This window comes from Phodopus roborovskii, unplaced genomic scaffold (assembly GCF_943737965.1).
Source record: "Phodopus roborovskii unplaced genomic scaffold, PHOROB, whole genome shotgun sequence".
Lineage (NCBI taxonomy): Eukaryota > Metazoa > Chordata > Mammalia > Rodentia > Cricetidae > Phodopus > Phodopus roborovskii.
In genome coordinates, this window is record NW_026126407.1 from 7231546 (window position 1) to 7251298 (window position 19753).

Genomic DNA, 19753 nt, shown 5'->3' on the forward strand with positions numbered 1-19753 from the left:
ACGTGGACTGAGAGCATGCGCAAGATGAGCTGAGCTTGGTGCTGGGGAGGAGCGGGACGAGTCAGTTGGGGAAAGAACACGATGGGCTATAGGACCATGCAAAGACTTTAAAGAAAAGATTTGCTATTTACTTTCTTTTTTTTAAAGTTTTATTACATGTACTTTTATTTTGTGTGTATAAGTATTTTATGTGAAGGTATCTTTGTGTGTCACATCAATGGCTATGGAGCCCAGATGAGGGCATTAGATCATTCGGAGCTGGGGTTACAGGGTTCTGAGATACAATGTAGGTGCTGGTAACCGAAAGAGCAGCCAGTGCTCTTAACTACTGAGTCATCTTCCCCCGACTTCTTTCTTCTTCTTCCTTTATTATTTTTATTGTTGTTGTTTGACACAAGGTTTCTTTGTGTAGCCCTGATTGACCTGGAACTAACTCTGTAGACCAGGCTGGCCTTGAACTCACATAGATCTGCCTGCTTCTGCCTCTCGAGTGTTGGGATAAAGGGTGTGTGCCACCACGGCGTGGCTCCCCGACTTCAAAAAAATGATTTTAACTTTATTTTTAATTATTTGTAGGAGTTTGTAAATATGTGCAGTTGCTCTCAGGGGACAGAGCAGGGCGTTGAACGCTGTGGAGATGAATTTACAGGAAGTTGTGAAGCACGTGATATGTGTGCTGAGAAAAAAAACTCCGGTCCTCTGTAAAAGCGGTACATTAACCACTGAGCCACCACTCCAGCCCCTATGTATGTGTGTGCGTTAATTTTAACATTTAATTATTTTGTTCATTTGACTTTTTTGACTTTTGGTGTTTTTCGTTTGCTTTGTTTGTTTTGTTTTTGAGACTAGGTCTCACTGTAGCCTTAGTTGGCCTGGAACTTACATAGACCAGGCTCTCCTCACACTCACAGAGACCTACTGACCTCGGTTTCCCAAGTGCTGGGATGAAAGGCCGGAGCCACCACACCTGGCAATTTACTTACTTATCTGTTACTCATGATCTGTGTGTACCTGCTTGTGCCATAGGGCACAAGCAGAGTTGAGAAAACAACTTGCAGGTTTTGGCTCTTTCCTTCTGCCCTATGGGTTTCAAGTATCAAACTCAGGCCCTCAGGCTTGGCAGCAAGCTCCTTCACCTGCTTAGCCATGTTGCTGGCTCTTTGCTCCAGCTTTTAATTTTGTATAAGTGAATCATAAAGTCTTCTCCTCTGTCCCATGCCCTGCCCCGACCCAGCAGTGCTGGGGATTGAACCCAAGGTCTTGCCTATGAGGCAAACACCCCACCACCGAGCTACATTTCTACCTCAGTTTGTATTCTCTGTCCGGTCTCTTGCACTCAGCCTCATGTGTTGGAGACTTGCCTGTGTTGTGCCCAATGATGCCCCTTCACCTAGAAGCCTTGGGCTTGGGAGATGCTAGATCTAAATTTGGCTCTGGAAGATTCCTGTGGCTTTTGGATGGAGGAGGTGGGAATAAGAAGCTGGTTGGCTGGCCCACCCAGGGTGCAGATCAAAGCCATAGAATTCTTCTTGGCTAGACCGTGGGAGGGAGAAGGATGTACTCAGGGCGATGGGATTCAGCCTTGCCATTCCTAGGTCTTTGTAAAGGAATGGGTAGGGGCAGTGCCTTTGGCTGATCTGGGAAGCAGAATGACTATGGAGTAGATGGGAATTTGCAATTTAAACAAGTTTTAATGGAAATGTTATGCTAATACAGGCCAATCACATGACCCATTTTGCCTGGGAAAATTAGGGTTAGTCCTGTCATTTGAACTAATTAGTAGCATTCAGTCTTGCTGTTGGGAGTGTCTTATAAGTTCATTCCTGGGCTACCATGTGGGTCTGGTAGGCATGGAATTGCTAATGATGGTTTTGAATGCATCCCATTTTAAATGTCAAGGGATTGACTGAATGCTTTCGTAAGGGGTGGGAGTGTATACTTGGCAGCATAGAGATGCTTTAAGTGATGGAACTAGGGGCTGGGTGGGGCTCCTGCTTAGCTCGTGCAAGAACCTGGGTTTCATTCCCAGTGGTGTGGGGCAGATACTGAACAGGAAGAAATTCCTTAAGGGAGAGGATGGAACAGAAAGGAAAAGGGTCCCAGGATCAAGCAAGCAGAGACAGACGGGAGGAAATGGAAACGGTAGAGAAAATGGGCTTGGAGAAGGAGGAACACTGCTCTGCTGCCTGCGGCTGAACATGGAGGTTTCCATGTCAATCAACACCAGTCACTCAGGTGACAATGGCAGTTTCAGAGAAGATGGGCACACAGGGGAGGAGGGAGCGGGAGTAGAAGCTATGTACACGTAAGAGCAACAGCTCTTTCCATCATGGCTGTGAGGGAAATGGGCAGTGACTTTAGGGGATGCAGCATAAAAAGGAGACTTTCAGGTAATCAAAGTTTTTCTTTTCCTCAGTATTCAGATTGAACCCAGGGGAAGTACATGCTGGGGAAGTTTGCTCTGCACTCGGCTACAGTCCCAGACCTAGCAGATGTCTTTACATTTTTTTTTTTTGCATTTTTTGTATGTTTATTGTGTGTGCACAAACATGCATGCACGCATGTGAGTACATATGCCTTAGCACACATGTAGAGGTCAGAGGACATCTTGTGAGAGTAGGCTCTTTCTGGCTTGGCAGCAAGTACTAACAGCTAGCTGTGCCCTGAGAGTGCAAGCCTGTTTTGAAGCCTTGAGTAACTTCTTGTAGCAGACACTGGAAGACGAGTCTGAGGGTCTGTTGGCTGAACTTTGGATTTTGTCTCATTTCCTGGAACCCCACAAAACCAAGAATGAGGTCTCTCCACTCTTCCAGTAGAGGGCAAACTCTTGCTGGAGCCTTTGGCAGCCAGTTGCATCCAGAACGCTTTCCCATCATGCCTCTGTGATGGCTGGCTTGGTGGGAGCCAAGATGCAGAGAAAGCCTCTTTACCAATCCCCTTCTCCTTCAGGTGCAGCCTGGGGAGGCACTGGCAGTAGAGTAGCAGCAACTGAACTGAAGTCACAATAGAAGCTTCCTCTAAAAAACAAAAAACACAGAAACAATGCAGCTATACTCCCTCCCAATAATTCCAGGACAGCCAGGGCTACACAAAGAAACCCTGCTTTGAAAAATAAACAAAGAGAAGTAGAATACTGGATGTCAGCTTTGGGCTTGTCCACCTTTAAGTGTCAGGGCTGCTACATATGATCACATTGTTATTCAAAGTTGCCATATGAACACACACTTGTGATGAGTAGAATTCATTTCTATACCCACGCCAACACTGGTGTTTCATGTTTCTTTTCTTTTTTGTTTTTTTGAGACAGGGTTTCTCTGTGGTTTTGGAACCTGTCCTGGAACTAGCTCTTGTAGACCAAGGCTGGCCTCGAACACACAGAGATCCGCCTGCCTCTGCCTCCCGAGCACTGAGATTAAAGATGTGCACCATCACTGCCCATCCTCAGTATTCTACTTCTAAGAGTCCTACACCAAAAGCCTCCCAGGACTGGAGGAATAGCTCTGATAAGGTGCTTGCCTGGCATGCGTGACATCCTAGGTTCCATGCCTGACTCCACTAAGAATAAAAGGAACTTGTGCTGGGACTAAAGGCATGCTCCACCACTGCCCAGCTTACGTGTTTCAATTTTATCAACCTGAAGAGTATGCAACAGGACTTCCTATGGTTATAATTTGCATTCCTTTGATTATTAGCAATAATAACAATTTTTTTTCTTGGTAATTTGGGGAATCAAGCCAAGAGCCTTTTTTTGGGGGGTGGGGTGGGGCTTTAGACAGGATGGCTCTAATATTTTCCCCTGGGTGTACTGGAACTGGCTATATAGACTAGGTTGGCCTTAAACTCACAAAAATCCTTCTGCCTCTGCTTTCTGAGAGCTGGGCTTAGAGGCACCGAACCTGGCTGAGAGTCTTTTCAAATACTAGGGAAATGCTCTACTGCTGAGCCACATTTCCAGCCCCATGTATACATTTATTGGCCACTTAGAATTTTGCTATGAATAACCTGGTCTTACTTTCCTCTTACATTTTTTTTGTTTGTTTAAAACTTGTTGTTAGATTTATTTCATGAGTCTGTTCCCTGAGTGTGTATCTGTGTACCACATGCAATCCTGGTGACCACAGAGGTCAGAAGAGGGCATTGGATCCCCTGAAACTGGGGCTATAGAGTTGTGAGCCACCATGTGAGTGCTGGGAACTAAGTCAAATCCTCTGCAAGAGTAACAACAAATGCTCTTAACTGTGGAACCATCTCTCAATGCCTTTTTGATTTTGGTTTTCTCATTACTTTACAATGTTTTGGTATGGTTGTGTTTTTTCTTTGATTTTTTTTTTTAATGGGGTTTTTCTGTGTAATAGTTCTGGCTGTCCTGGAATTAGCTTTGTAGACCAGGCTGGCCTCAAACTCACAGAGATTTGCCTGCCTCTGCTGGAATTAAAGGCATTATGTATGGAAAGAGACATTTCTAACTTTAGTGCCACATTCATCACCAACCTTTTCCCTCTTAGCATGCACTTCTTTGGGTATTATTTATTTTATTTTGGTTTTTAGAGATGGAGTCTCACTGTGTACTCCTGGTTGGCATAGAACTCTCTATGTCGGTCATTAACCTTAAATTTCCAGCACTCCTCTGTCTGTCTCCTGAATGCTGGAGTCATATGTGCCACCACACCTAGCTCTTTATGTATTTATTACTGTTTTTTTTTTTTGTGCTTGGATGTATATGTGTATGCCACAGACAAAGTATGTGGATATCAGAAAATTACTTGTAGAAGTCATTTCTCTCCTCCTACCATGTGGATCCTGGGAATCCAACTCATATCATCAATCATGCTTAGTGGTAACTTGTTAAGAGTAGTTTCCCGCTGGCCTGGTCCCACAGCTGCACCAGCCCCAAATAACACACAGAGACGCTGTATTTGATATAATGCTATTGGCCTGTTACTAGTTTCCACGTGGTCTTATCTTACCGGAGAGAGGGCCTGGAGTTCTACCCTGTTGGTCCTACATCTTGGAACTCCTCCCTACTATTTCCTCTCCTCCTTGTCTCCTAGTCCCACCTATCTTGCTTCCCTATTGGCCAACAGTGCTTTATTCATTAACTAATATGAGAAACATATTTACAGACTGACATCTTCCATCAGTACTTTTATTTGCTGAGCCATCTCATAGGTCCTTTATTTTTTCTTTCTGAGACAGGGTCTGATGTAGCACAGGTTGGCCTCCAACTCTTTTTTTTTTTTTTTTAAGATTATTTATTTTAAGATTTAAGATTATTTATTTATTATGAGTAGTCTGTCATCATGTATGTATTTATGCCAGAAAAGGACATCAGACCCCATTATAGATGGTTGTGAGCCATCATGTGGGTGCTGGGAATTGAACTCAGGACCTCTGGAAAAGCAGCCAGTGCTCTTAACCACTGAGCCCTCTCTTCAGCACTGGCCTCCAACTCTTATATGGAGGATTGCCTTGACGTCTTGACTGTCCTTCCTGTGTGCACCATCCTGTCCTGCCTGTACTTGCTTTTTAGAGCATGGTATTGCTTAAGGAATATGCTGTGTGTGATGGGGCACACCTTGAATCACAATGCTGGGGAGGCAGAAGCAAGAAGATCACTGTGAGTTGCAGGTCCAGCAGGATAGCTTTTATTGTTTTTGACTCTCTCTCCTCTCTCTCTCTCTCTCTCTCTGTGTGTGTGTGTGTGTGTGTAGGTTAGAGGATGACTTTGTGGAGAAGGCACTCTCCTTCCACCTAGGATCCCAAGGGGGGTTGAGCTCACATCACCAGGCTTACACTGTAAGTGCCTTTACCCACAAACACAGCACTTTGCCTAGAGTCACTCTGCAGTTTTTCTTTATTGAAAGGACCTGGACTCTGACTGTTGACGCTCTCCTTCCTATAAAGCTGAACCTTGCCCACTGCAAAGTCTCATTGGCTCCAGCTCTGCTTTCTGGGTTTCCTGGAGAATGCTTGCAGAATTCCCTACATTTTCTTTCTTTTGAGCCTTCCTCTTTCCTTCTGTGAATTGCTATCAGGCTTTCTTAGTCAGCCTAAAATTGCTTATTATACAGGTTTAGAGAGCAACATTTTAAACCAGAGCAGCAGCAAAAGGAAGCATTCTGCAACCTTCAGCTCTCTGGAGCGGATCCCACGCTACACAGTCGACAGTTCAATGTGATGAACTTTGTTCCATGAACAAGAGTAACAAAAATAGTGTTCTTTTAAAAAAATCATTTATTTAGTGTGTGTGTGTGTAAGCCACTGCACACAATGAAGGTCAGAGAAACACATGTCAAAGTTGATTCTCCTCCTCCATGTGGGTGCTGTGGATAGAACTATGATTTCAGAGAGACTATTGAGCCACCTCACTGGCCACTTTTTCTTCTATTATTTTATGACAATGGGTTTCATGTAGCCCAGGCTAACCTCAGATTCACTGTGTAGCTAAGGCTGGCCTTGAACTTCTGCCACCACCTTCCAAGTGTTGGGATTATGGTCATCATATCAGTTATGCAAATATTCCCTTTAGGCTGTGTGTATTTAGTTATATGAAGCAGGCGAATTTCAAGTTTAGAGTTGGGTTTCATTCCCAAGATCTCTCATGTAGATGCAAGTATTCAGATCCCCAACCCAAAACTGTTTATTTTGGGTCCTAGGTATTTCAGATAAGGGGGATTCAGCCTGGAGTCCCTTTAGTTTTTTTTTTTTTTTTTTTTTTTTTTTTCTGAGACAGGGTTTCTCTGTGGTTTTGGGAGCCTATCCTGGAACAAGTTCTTGTTGACCAGGCTGGCTCAAACTCACAGAGATCTGCCTGCTTCTGCCTCCTGAGTGCTGGGATTAAAGGCATGCAGCATCACCACCCAGTAGTTCTTTAGTTTTGAAACTCCGTTATGAGTTCTAATACCCCAGGGCAAGCTGCATTCAAGTATTTCCCCTGTGCAGCAACCCTCTAGTGTGGGCCTCCTCTCAGGACAGGCATCCTGTACACCCCATTTCCTCCTCTGGTCGGGTGTTTCCCCCGCTGTCCCTTCTTTTCTTCTTAAAGGTTTTAATTCTTGTGTGTGTGTGTGTGCGCGCATGTGTGGTACCAGAGGAGGCCAGAAGAGGGCATTAGATTCTCTGGAGGTGGAATTACAGGCAGTTGTGAGTCCCTGGTGTAGGTGCTGGGAACAGAACTCAGGTCCTTTGAAAGAGCAGCCAGTGCTTTTAAGCACCGAGTATCTCTCTAGCTCCCACCATCCTCGGAAATCCTCAAGGAGCACAGAACTCCAGAACAGACTGACCCAGTCCATCGCTTCATTTTCCAGGAGAGGGAGAATTATCTTCCTCCTGTACTGCAGGTGGAGCCAAAGCTAACCAACCACTTGGAAGAACCCAGTGTCTTCACACTGGCTCACTTTTTCTCCATACAGCCCACCTCTCAGCCAATCCTTTCTGATGTTCAGGTTCAGATTCATGACCTACCTACCCCAGGCTGGCCCAAGTGCCCGGGAAGTTAGCCATCATGTGGAGGGTCCCATTGAGGAGAGATGAAAGCCCAAGGAAGATGTGGTGTGGGAGGAAGGTGATGTGAATTCGTGGTCTGGGAGACATATGATGGATGGACAGCAGTGGGTTAAAGTTAACACCAAACAATGATGCAATCACAGATTCCAAATTGAGTCAGGTCACTTTAAGAAAGGAGTAGCTGTAATCTGAAGCCTGCTGGACGCTGGGTCGCTGGGTTGGGAGGCAACTATTCACTCCACTGCTTGATAGAGCCCCCTCTGGGTGCAGGCTGAGAGGGACCTAAACTCAGTGAGGAGCTGCAGTGGACCACAGGTAAGGCAGCTCCTGGTCTAGACTGGGGAGGAGATGGGAGAGGCTCCTCGGCTAGAGGGGCTGGGAGGAGCAGGGGCACCCCAGAGAGCAGAAAAGAGGGGTAAAAGCAAGTGGAGGTAGTTTAGGGACAAAGGTGAAAGAGGAAATTGGGGGACAGAGGGCCAGGACACTATTATCCCCTGCATTATCCCACTGCAACAAAAGGAGAGGCTGGATGGGGTTTTGAATGGAGCTGGGAAACAATGTGGTGGTGGTGGGCAGTGGGAAGTGCGGAGCTAAGCTCTGGGTCTGGTCTGACACAGGATGAACAGTATCCAAAAGGGGCTATCATCTTACAGGCAGGGCTTTCTCCCTTCTACCAGCAGTAAGCAAGAAGGTGGTCTTCCTGTAGCCCAGCCTGGCTCCGCTCAGATTGCTGCTTTTCATAATCAACTGGTGCTGACCCCCTTCCTCCCCCCTCCCCCCTGCTGCCAAGGAGCAGTCCTGCTGGGATGGGATATGGGATGCCTGCTCGGTCCTCTCTCCAGCTCCCACCCATTCTCTGTTCCCAAGTGAATGGGAGACAAATGAGGTCATGGCCTCTTGCAAACAAGAAGCACCATGTAGCCTAGCTGGTGTATGGGGTCTGGCTGCCCTTCTGCAGTCTTTTTACCTCTCGAGGGAGCCGCAGCAGGGAGTGGTCTGGGTCAAAGAAAAGAGACAGGCTTTCCAAGTGCCAGCCACTGTCTGGACTTAGCTGCCCATCAGTTCAGCCTCCAGGCCAAGGGGGATGGGTGGGGACCTGTGAGTTCTGGCCCCAGGGAGCTCTGGCTTTTCTGGGGTGATGGGAGGTGCAACTATGGGGTGTTTCAGGTCCCAGGGTTTCAGAAAAACAAATCAACAAAAACTCCCCACAAAACTTTCCCCAAAACAACAATAAAACCCCCACAAAACTGCCCCCGAGGTGAGTGGTGCAGCCGTGAGCCAGCCGAGGGGAGGTGCCCTCCCCTGCACTGTGCACATGTCCACTGCCTGTGGCTTGAAGGCTGCTTGGTTCTGGGAGGAGACAGCAGTGGAGGAGGAGCAACATGTTTGTCTCCAGGCCGGGTTTAATCTGAAACACATGTACTGGCTCCCATTTGTCTTCCCAGCTTGGATTTGAGACCACAACATCCCAGTTTCTGTGCCTCTTGATTTGGGGGTGGAGCTTGGCTCAGAGGGCACAATCTTGACCCTTCCCCATGTCCTCCCCAACCTGTAGCCTAGGAATCTGGCTTGGACACTGCCCTTTGGACAACAGAATGGCATCATTATCCCAGTCCTCATGGCTAGCCAATAGCTGCCTACCCAACCCGGTTATGGCTCCCAGGGCATTGCATGTGTCCTGTGGGGCCCCTGCTGCAGACCCTCACTTCCTGCCCTTTAGGGTCTCCATTTCCTTGATTCCTGGGCTTCAGGTGGAGATTTTAGACATTCTAACACTTGCCCTGCTTAAGTTCTTGGGCCAGCACTGGACTTCCATGTTTCCTTCCCATGCCTACCAGGTTCCCACTTTGGCTTTGGTTCTAAGCCTAGCCACATGGAACAATGATTTGTGACTTAGACCCTGGAGGAATTCCAGGACATCCCTTCTGCAAGTGTATCTCACTTAATTCCTGCAATAAAATGCCAAGGGTGACCATCTCTCAGTCACTACCCACCCAGAGAGACCAGAGGGCCTTTCTGTGCATCTCTGATAAATCAGCCTGTTGAGGCTCAGCAGAGGGAGGTGACTGCTTGTGATGGGTGGGGCTGGGTGGGGAGGGCTATAAATCGGTATCACTTTTCTGTTGTTCCAATGTCTCCCCCCCCCCATTAAGCTGGGAGGCAGTACCCTGGGTGAGAACATCTTCCCACTGGGAGATCTGCCATGGATGAGGGATTGGAGCGAGGGAGGCTGGTTCCTGCTGGTGGTGTTGCTGCAAGCAGAGGAAACTTCCTCTTGTTGCCCCTCATGGGCTACGGTAGAACCTTATCCAATGATTGCAGACTGTACTCCCAACTTTTCAGATCCAATTTGTTCTGGGAAGTCGGAAGAGTTGGTGATTGTGTGTGGTGGGGGAGGGCAAGTGTATGCCACAGGATAATGATAATGATGGAGCTGAGGGGGCACTTCAGGGTGTGCTGTAGCATGGGCGGAGGACACGCCGGGACAGCCAGTAGTCTTTTCCGACTCTAGGATGAGCTTTTCTGTGGACATCGTGTCCCACCCCTGGACCCGACTCCAGGAGCACAGGAGTAACACCTGAGGACCCACAGCTCAGATTTCAATTTTGCTTTGTGTTTCAAGCGCCAGACCAGAGTCAGGGCAGAAAGGTTATTGCTTAGGGAGGTGGGAGGTCCCACCAAAATTTAGTTTTGTTTAACCTGAAGGAAGGAAGGCAGGCTCTGAGGTTAAGAGATGTTTCTATGGGGGGGGGGAGAGGGGGAGAAGGCATGGCCCTTCAGAAGAGATGCCAACGCCACTGCTAAGGGCTGCTAAGATACTGTCTAGAAGATGTGGTTGTGCACATCTGTGGCCTCGGCACTTGGGAGGCAGAGGCGGGAAGATCACACGTTCAAGGCCAACCTTAATATAACGAGACTGCTTCAAAAAAGAAAAGAGAGAGGTTATAAAATTGAACCTCCACAACAGTAGGTAAGTACTACTATATATACAAGGAGGGATTTGTTCTTTGGACAGCTATGAAGTTGGGGTTAGATCCCAGGCAGTGTGGGCCTAGTCTGCACCCTCTTAACTAAGTAGGGAACTGCTCTTAAGATGGGAGAATGGGGTCAAGTCAGGCATGGTGGCATACATCTGGAATTCCGGCACTCTGGAACTCAGGAGGCAGAAGGAGGAGAGTAGCTGCAAGTTTAAGGCTAGCCTGGGCTACAAAAGCATGATCCTATCAAAAAAAAAAAAAAAAGGGAGAGGGCAAACAGACAGGACTGAGTGTTCTTGCGGGCTTTTGGCCAGAAAACTTTTGGTGGGTAGCAGAGCTAGTCCAAAGTTCTGTGAGTCTCTGAAGAGCTGGGTTCTGCTCCCATTCTGAGACAGGTTTCCAAATCCTACCAAATGTGCCGGCTGTGGCTGTGAGCCTTCATGGAAAAGCCTTGATATGTTTGCGTTAGACCATTTTCTTGGGGCTAGAAGAGCCCACTGCTGAGTCTTCATTGCTCTGGCCTGCTCTGGCACTTAGGCTGGAAGGCCGGTCTCCCTATAGGAACCACCGCGGAGGGACACAGGCGTGGGGTGGGGACAGCAAGCCTCAAGCTGAGAGTCCAGTTGGGTGCTGTCTGATTCTTGCCCCTGTGAAGGGTGGGGTGGCAGGGCAGGCGGCCGGTGAGGGGAGTCACTTGCCCTCTGGTTTCTCTTGTAGTTCCAGGATGCAGGCCCTGGTGCTATTCCTCTGGATGGGAGCCTTGCTTGGGCATGGCAGTAGCCAGAATGTCGCCAGCAGCTCTGAGGTCAGTAGGGTGGGCAGATGTGGGCAGCAGCTGTTATAGTCCCTCTTTGTGGCTGGTAGCAGAGGTGCCAGCACGGGGTCCGGGGTGGGTTCTGGCCTTCATTCCTTTAGTTGGTTTCTCTAGCTGCAAGACAAGTGCCACTTGTGGATGTGGAAAAACCTCTGCTGTACACAGGAAGTAGGAACAGGGGCTTGTCACACAAAGGACAAGCCAGTTGGGTATATTAGCTATGGACCTGGGCATTTGTAGGCTCTGAGTTCCGAACAGAGCTTAATGACTTTAGACAATACCCCCTTACCTCAGTCTGTTTCCTTACAAGGCCCTGCGGTCAGTTACTTATTCCTCATCTACGAACCACCTGCCCCCAAATGCAGGCCCTCACACATGCTACACAAGTGCTGTATTAGCTAAGCCTATCCATGAACACTTACTCTATGGTTGGTAGCTATGGACAGACATGTAAAAATCCCAGCACTCAGCTGGATAGTAGTGGTGGCACGCGTCTTTAATCCCAGCACTCAGGAGGTAGAGGCAGGTGGGTTTCTAAGTTTGATGAGGCCAGCCTGGTCTACAGAGTGAGTTTCAGGACAGCCTCAGTCATGTCTTACCACCCCCCACCCCCAAATAGCATCAGGAATGGGAGATGTAGTTTAGTGCCAAAGCACTCACCCAACATATCCAAGAGCCTGGCTTGATCCCCAGTCCTGGAAACAAAACAAAAATTAGCAGAGTCCCTCACCCAGCTGCTAGCTAATAAGGAAGTGGTTGACACCAGAAAAGGAACCTAGGCAGACTCAGAACGGTCTGAAAAGATGAGCAGAGGAGTGTGGTATGGCCCCAGGACAGGTGTCTTTGGTGGTGGTGGTGGTGACAGTGGTGAGGTCTCCTGCAGAGGGACAGATTGTGTTTGTAGGCTAGAAGTCAACCCACAGTCACTCCTCAGGTGCTGGCTGTTTTTGATTTTTTTTTTTTTTTTTTTTTTTTTTTTTGAGACAGGACCCCTCAGTAGCCTGGAACACACTGACTAGTCCAGGCTGACCAGTAAGTGAGCCCCAGGGACCTGCCCATTTCTTCCACCTCAGTGCTGGGATTACAAGCATGCCCAGCTTTTTTTTTTTTTTTTTTGGCATGCCTTTTGGGGATTGAACCCAGGTCCTCATGTCCTCAGGCCAGCACTTTACCAACTGAGCTAGCTCTCCAGCCCTGCTGTTTTTATTTTAAAGTAGGCCTGGCGGGCCCTATGTTGCCTCTCCCCAGCATGGAGGTTATGTACAGTCAGAGAGCACACACTTATTCCAACCTTAGACTAATGGCCCCCAGGGACCAGAGGACAATCCCAACCTGGAGGCGTTGCCATTCACTGTGTCTTCCCACTGGTCCTTGTACTCTGACCCAGGGCTCCCCAGCCCCTGACAGCACAGGGGAGCCAGTGGAGGAGGAGGACCCCTTCTTCAAGGTCCCTGTAAACAAGCTGGCAGCAGCCCTTTCCAACTTCGGCTATGACCTGTATCGCCTGAGATCCAGTGCAAGCCCAACTGCCAACGTTCTGCTGTCTCCACTCAGCGTGGCCACAGCCCTCTCTGCTCTTTCTCTGGGTGAGCATCAGCCGAAGGCGGCTGGCTGTAGGTGGACCTGAATTTTCCCACAGAGTCTCCATGCATATGCTGCAGGGTGCAGGAAAGGGACAGTGGGGGATACAGCTCTGGCCGGGTCCTGGCCACACACACAATTCCTACCACTCTATGAAAGTGACACCCAATCCTTGCTTCCTAAGTGAGCTCCTATTGTGTGTTAGTCATTTACCCAAGTTCTAGGGGTACAACTGCCATGAGCAGGTCCAAGTTCCTCCTCAGAATAGTGTAACCATGGGAAAACTTCAGAGACTGCACCCCACTCTTGTCTCTGTAGGTCTGATGGCCTTGGCCTATTTTAGAAATTTTTCCTAGCAATGCAGTTATATTTTCCCTGAAGCTTTCCATCCACTTAGAATGTCTGCAATGCCAGCCCCCTCAGGCTCTCAGAAGACAACAGACTAGGTGTACAGTATCCCTGTCCTGGTGTCATGAAGCCTGCCATACTTTTCTCCCGGGCAGGAGCTGAACAGCGAACAGAGTCCATCATTCACCGGGCTCTTTACTACGACTTAATCAGCAATCCGGACATCCACAGCACCTACAAGGAACTCCTTGCCTCCGTTACTGCCCCAGAGAAGAGCCTCAAGAGTGCTTCCAGAATTGTGTTTGAGAGAAGTCAGTAGCCCACCAACCCCACTCCTGAGTCTGTGTAGTCCAAGCTAGTCCCTGGCTCTAGTGCTGCTTTCAAGTACAGACACGTGCCGTCATGCCTGGCACATGGTTGCTTCTCTGGCCTGGGTTGTCTGTATGCTCCATGCTGAGATTCTGTCTAAACAATGGACTGTGTGTGCTCAGGCCAGGCCTGGCACTGGTGGGCAGGAAAGGGCCTGCGAGGCCACAGAGGATTGGAAAGGGGAAGTGGGCTGTAGGAGACAGCAGGAAGGCTCAGGAGGGCTGTAACATGAAGGGGAAGGCAATGGGTGGAATCTGTTGTTCCTTGTCCAGAGTTTGGACAAGCCAGATGCCCCAGCAAGTCAGGGGAAGATGCTGGGCAGGAAGCTGGGGTCTGGCATGCTTTCAAAGTGAGGGTGCTGGTTGGGCTCTCATACACTAATCTTCTGTGTCCTCTCAAGAACTTCGAGTAAAATCCAGCTTTGTTGCACCTCTGGAGAAGTCATACGGGACCAGGCCCAGAATCCTCACTGGCAACCCTCGGATAGACCTCCAGGAGATTAACAACTGGGTGCAGGCCCAGATGAAAGGGAAACTTGCTCGGTCCACAAGGGAAATGCCCAGTCCCATCAGCATCCTCCTCCTCGGTGTGGCTTACTTCAAGGGTGAGGGCTTCCCCATCTCTCTTTGGCTAAGGGAGGGATGGCAGGTGTGTGGTGGTGAACAGGGTGCAGGTGCAAGGCCAGAGGAGGGTATAAAAAGCACGTCATCTCCCAAGTGGCTCTGAACTATGTGACAAGTGAATGGCTGGGTGTAACTGGGCACAGATCTCTGACTTTGAATCAGACCAGGTTTAATTCTGGCTGTGCCCTTCAAGAGTAGGGCCCCTCTAAGTTTCTTCTGAGCCGCCTGTCCCCTCAGCTTTCCTGTGAGGTCTACACATCCTGTACAATATATGCTGTCTTGTTCTCACAGAGACCCTGTCCTGGCCCTGGGACCTGACCTGTGCTCAGGACACTGCCTGTCCTGTCAACACTCTTCTAGGCAGTAGTAATGTGTCAGGAGACCCTCCCACAGGCCTCATAGAAGGTCTGCTTTCTTCAGAGAAGGGCTTGCAGCAAGAATGCGTTGACCAACTGCCCTCTGTGGATGTGACCACTTACTGAGTAGCAGCAAGAGTAGACGCCTAACCTAGAGGGAAGTCCTGGACTTCCTACTCCATACACAGGGGACAGGAGAGCAGGCATAACCCAACACATTAAAAGCCACCTTAAACAAAAGGCCAAAAAGGCCAAAGTGAGAGCACCCACTCGTTTCCATCTGAGGTTGCTTGGGGAAGGGAGCCAGCACCTGTGGGCCACACATCCTGTGGTCTACACCATACATGCTGGGACCCAGAAGCTCCTGTGTCCATGCTATCATTGGATTCTGTGGTCTACACACACCTGGCAACTCCTGGGTCCACACTACCGACAGTCCAGGTTCCTTTAGCCAGTGGAGGGTCCCCACACAGCATGGTCCCCTGGCCTTTCCAGTGACAGCGGCTCAGGAAGCTCCGTATGTTTCCTTCCAGGGCAGTGGGTAACTAAGTTTGACTCGAGAAAGACGACCCTCCAGGATTTCCACTTGGATGAGGACAGGACTGTGAAAGTCCCCATGATGTCAGAACCCAAGGCCATCCTACGCTATGGCTTGGACTCTGATCTCAACTGCAAGGTCTGTGGGCATGGGTGGTGGGAGGGGACAGAGGGGGACAGGGTGGTGTGCAATGGACGGCTGCTGAGATTGGTCAGTTATCTGAATTTTGCTGTTGTGACTTTGGGCAAGTTAGTAATGTTTCTGGGCCTTTCTTTTTCCTCCTCCTTCTTTGGTTTTTACAGACAGGGTTTCTCTATGTAGCTTTAGAGCCCGTCCTGGAACTCTTCTGTAGACCAGGCTGGACTGGAACTCAGAGATCCACCTGCCTCTGCCTCCTGAGTGCTGGGATTAAAGGCGTGCACCACCACTGCCTGGTATCCTTTTCTTGAAGCAGAGTGAGTAGTTATCAGAACTTATTCTCTAGGATTTATTGTAAGGATCAGGGTCTGGAGACACACACCTGCAGCCACAGGAGTCAGGAGCCTGAGGTAGGGTGATCAAGAGCCCAGTCTGAACTGTACTTTTGAGACTATCTCAAAAAACAGAAATGGGTTGCAGCAATAGCTCAGTGGTTAAGAGCACCGGTTGCCTTTTCAGAGGAGCCAGGTCTGGTTCCCAGCATCCACATGACAGTTCACACCTGTCTGTAACTCCAGTTCCAGAGGATCAACACCCTTTTCTGGACTCTGTACACCCCCAGGCATGTCTGCGATGCAGGCCACCACCCATACACATAAAAACAGACAGACAGGCAACCAAAAGAAGAATAGGCACTCACTGGGGTGCACCACAATGGTAGAGCACTTGCCTAGTTTGAGCAATGCCCTGGGTTTAATCCTTAGTACTGCCAAAACAAAACAAAGAAAAAAAAAAAAAAAAAAAAACACTTGGTACTCAAATGTTGATTTATTTATTCATTTCTTCTTTTTTTGAGATAGAGCCTCATAGAACTCAGGCAGGCCTCAAACTTAACTAGCTGAGGATGACCTTGAACTCCTGATCTTCCTGTCTCTATCTCCTAAACGTTGGCCTTGTAGGCATGAACCTCTGGTTAATGCGGTGCTGGGGATCAACCCACAGCTTCATGCATGTTAGGCAAGTGTTCTACCAACTGCACCATAGCCCCAGCACAAAGCTGTCTATCCTGATAGCTCTTCTTATAGAATTAAGACCCACATTCTGACAACTTGTCACAAACACTACACGCTGACATTCTCAGTGAGCTTGACTTTTAGTTCTAAATCAGTAGATGCTAACCTCTTCTAGACTATGGTTTCTTTGGAAATCTGACAAAGTGGATGAAACGGTGGGGTGGTATGGTGGCACACTTTAATCCTAGCACTTGGGAGGCAGAAGTAGGTGGGTCTCTGTGAATTTGAGGCCAGTCTGGTCTACATAATTCTAGGGCAACATAATAGAGAGAAGACATTGTCTAAAAAACAAAAACAAAACCCCACAAAAAATAAAACAAAAAACCCCCGAAATGGAAGACTGATACATGCAGACATTTCTATGTGTGGTTTCATGGGGCTCTGGGAAGTCCTGGCACTGTTCCATGGGCCTTAGGATCTGTTCTACTGTTCCTTTCTAGTCCAGGGCTCTGCGCAAAGCAAATGGTCAGCAAATGCTGGCAGGGAGACCCTGGGAGGACACTTAATTTTAACTTCTAGGAACCAGATCCCAGATAGTGTTGCCAACCTGACCAGTTTTTAAAAGAGGGAACCTCGACTGAGAAAGTGCGGCCAGGGCTGGTCTCTGGGCACAACTGTGGGGCGTTTTCTTGATTAAGGATTGATGTGGGCGGGCCCAGCCCACTAAGGTCCGTGCCACTTCTGAACTGTGGTTCTGGCAGGTCTGAAAAGGCAGGCTAATGAGCCATTGGGAGTAAGCCAGAAGCATCGTTTGTTCCACTGTGGTCTCTGCCTCGGCTCCTGCCCTGAGTTTCCGAGGTGATGAGTATGACCTGAGATGAAATAAACACTTTCCTTCCCAAGCTGCATTTGGTTACATTTATCACAGCAATGGAAGACCCGATGAACTACAGGCTAAATATTTTTCGTCAAACTTGTGTTGGTGTTAAGCTGAGAACAACACTGCATGCCCCGGAAGGACTTCCAGAGGCCTGCAGAAGATGACTGCTGCACAGGCTGGGGCTGGGTCTGCCCCAGGGGAGGGGAAAGCCAGTCTTCAGGTCTGGGGCTTTGACTCAGGACTAACACACACTTTTCTGTTGTTAGATTGCCCAGCTACCCTTGACAGGAAGCCTGAGCATCATCTTCTTCCTGCCCCTGACGGTGACCCAGAACTTAACCATGATAGAGGAGAGCCTCACTTCTGAGTTCATTCATGACATAGACCGAGAGCTGAAGACCATCCAGGCTGTGCTGACTGTCCCCAAGCTGAAGCTGAGCTATGAAGGGGAAGTTACCAAGTCTCTGCAGGAGATGAGTACGTTTGAAAGACCACCTTGCACATGAGGCTGAGCCTGTGAGCCTGCCTTCCACCTTGTTGGGTTGCCACTCTTATGGGGAGGGAAACACAGAACCACCTTCCCATCAGACTCAGTCCTAGGTCCCATGAGCAAACATCCTGTAACAGCCCAGATACTGTGTCTGGCCAGGTCTGTCTCCCTTGCTGGCTCTATGCTCTTGGGTAGGTCACTGAGCCTGCAGTGGCTCAGAGCACTCCTACCTTACAGGGAAGGCTTGCTTGCTTTTTTGAGAATCAGCTTACACAAACCAGGATTGTGAGTGTGTGTGTGAGTGTATATGTGAGTGTCTGTGTGAGAGAGTGTGTGTGGATGTTCATGTGTGTGTGTGAGCGTGTGTGATGTTCATATGTGAGTGTGTGTATGTGAGAGTGTGTGTGTATGTGATGTTCATGTGTGAGAGTGTGAGTGTGTGATGTTAATGTGTGTGTGTGTGTGAGCATGTGTGTTGGGGGGTGGACAAGGAGGGTTTTCATGAAACCTCTCTCAATCTTTACAGAGCTACAGTCCTTGTTTGATTCACCTGACTTCAGCAAGATCACAGGCAGACCTGTCAAACTCACCCAAGTGGAACACAGGGCTGCTTTTGAGTGGAATGAGGAGGGGGCAGAAACCAGCCCCAACCCAAGCCTCCAGCCTGTCCGCCTCACCTTCCCACTAGACTATCACCTTAACCAACCTTTCATCTTTGTCCTGAGAGACACAGACACAGGGGCCCTTCTCTTCATAGGCAAAATCCTGGACCCCAGGGGCACTTAATGCTGCTACTCAATGTGTTCTAGGAGAAAACCCTAGAGGGATGGCTGATTATAGATTCCAGGAAGACTGCCCTATAGCTTCAATGTATTCTTTGCAATAAAAGAGCTTTTCCTTAATTTTCACTATTTTCTTCCTTCCCTTTGAAGCTATGTTTAGTATGGAGAGAAATTGATCCTTATGAATTTACATACTTGTAACTGGCTCTGCTTAAGCTCTGCAGAAAGTCATCATTTCCTGTTTTGGGAGCACTGGAGAATGAGGAGGACTCACATGAGGGCTTGCTGTGGAGTTCCTCAGCTTTCTCTACTACAATGCAATCCTGGGGAAATCCACAGCTGTGACCGCCCCCTTGCTTTTAGGAGTGTGGTGAAACAGCCTTGTGACTTGTCTTATAACCTGGAAGCAAAGAGCAAAGAGGCGGCCAGAGATCCCCTTGGTTGCCACCTCCCATTAGGCCTAACCTTTTTCGTTTTTTGAGACAGGGTTTCTCTGTGTAACAGCTCTAGCTGTCTTGGACTCACTTTGTAGACCAGGCTGGCCTCGAATTTACAGACAGATATGCCTGCCTCCCAGGTGCTGTGATTAAAGGCATGGGCTACCCCACTCTGCTTAGGCCCAATCTCTTAACAGTTCTATTATCTTCAGGGTTCACCCTTTTACCACATGGGTCCTTGGGGAACTCACAATCCTCACTGTAGGACATGTTCCTAGAGAACCCAATTTGGATATTTCTGTGTTGATATAGGTATGTGTTTATGCATTGGGTCATGTATAGGCCAGAGGACAATCTTGGGTGTCATTTCTCAGGAGGTGTCCACTTTAAAAGTTAAAAACATATATATTATTGAGGGGCTGGAGAGATGGCTCAGGGATTAAGAACCTCTTGCAGAGGACCCAGGGTTTTGTTCCTAGCATCCATGCTGTCATCCCTGTATAACTCCAGTTCCAGGGAATCTGATGCCCTCTTCTGGCCTCCGTAGGTACTGCATGCAGGTAGTGCACAGACATGCATGCAGGTCAAATACCCATACACTTAATTAATATTTAAAAATCATTATTTGTATGCATGCACGATGGGTATGTGGGTGCCACACCATGCATATGGAGGCCAGGAGACAGCTTTGTGGCTCTAGTTCCTTTCTTGCACCTTTATGTGGCTTCTGAGGATTAAACTGGAGTTGCCAAGTTTGTATGGCAAGTCTCTTTCCCTGTAAGACACCTTGTTACCTCTTCCTACTGGTTAGTCTCTCACTGGCCTGAAACAGACTAGGTAGACAAGGCTAGCTGCCTGGCCAGTGAGCCCCGGGGATCCAATTATCTCCATCTTGCCAAT

General features: G+C 48.5%; 1 protein-coding gene across 1 annotated transcript; it reads left to right on the forward strand.

The window, feature by feature from the left end:
• Positions 1-7668: 7668 nt before the first annotated feature.
• On the forward strand, positions 7669-18536 carry Serpinf1 (serpin family F member 1). The gene is made up of 8 exons (XM_051180033.1): positions 7669-7821; positions 11202-11289; positions 12686-12884; positions 13383-13538; positions 13997-14200; positions 15109-15251; positions 17411-17621; positions 18161-18536. The coding sequence occupies exons 2-8, from the start codon at positions 11209-11211 to the stop codon at positions 18418-18420; spliced, it is 1254 nt and encodes a 417-aa protein (XP_051035990.1). The 5' UTR covers positions 7669-7821; positions 11202-11208; the 3' UTR covers positions 18421-18536.
• Positions 18537-19753: the final 1217 nt, after the last annotated feature.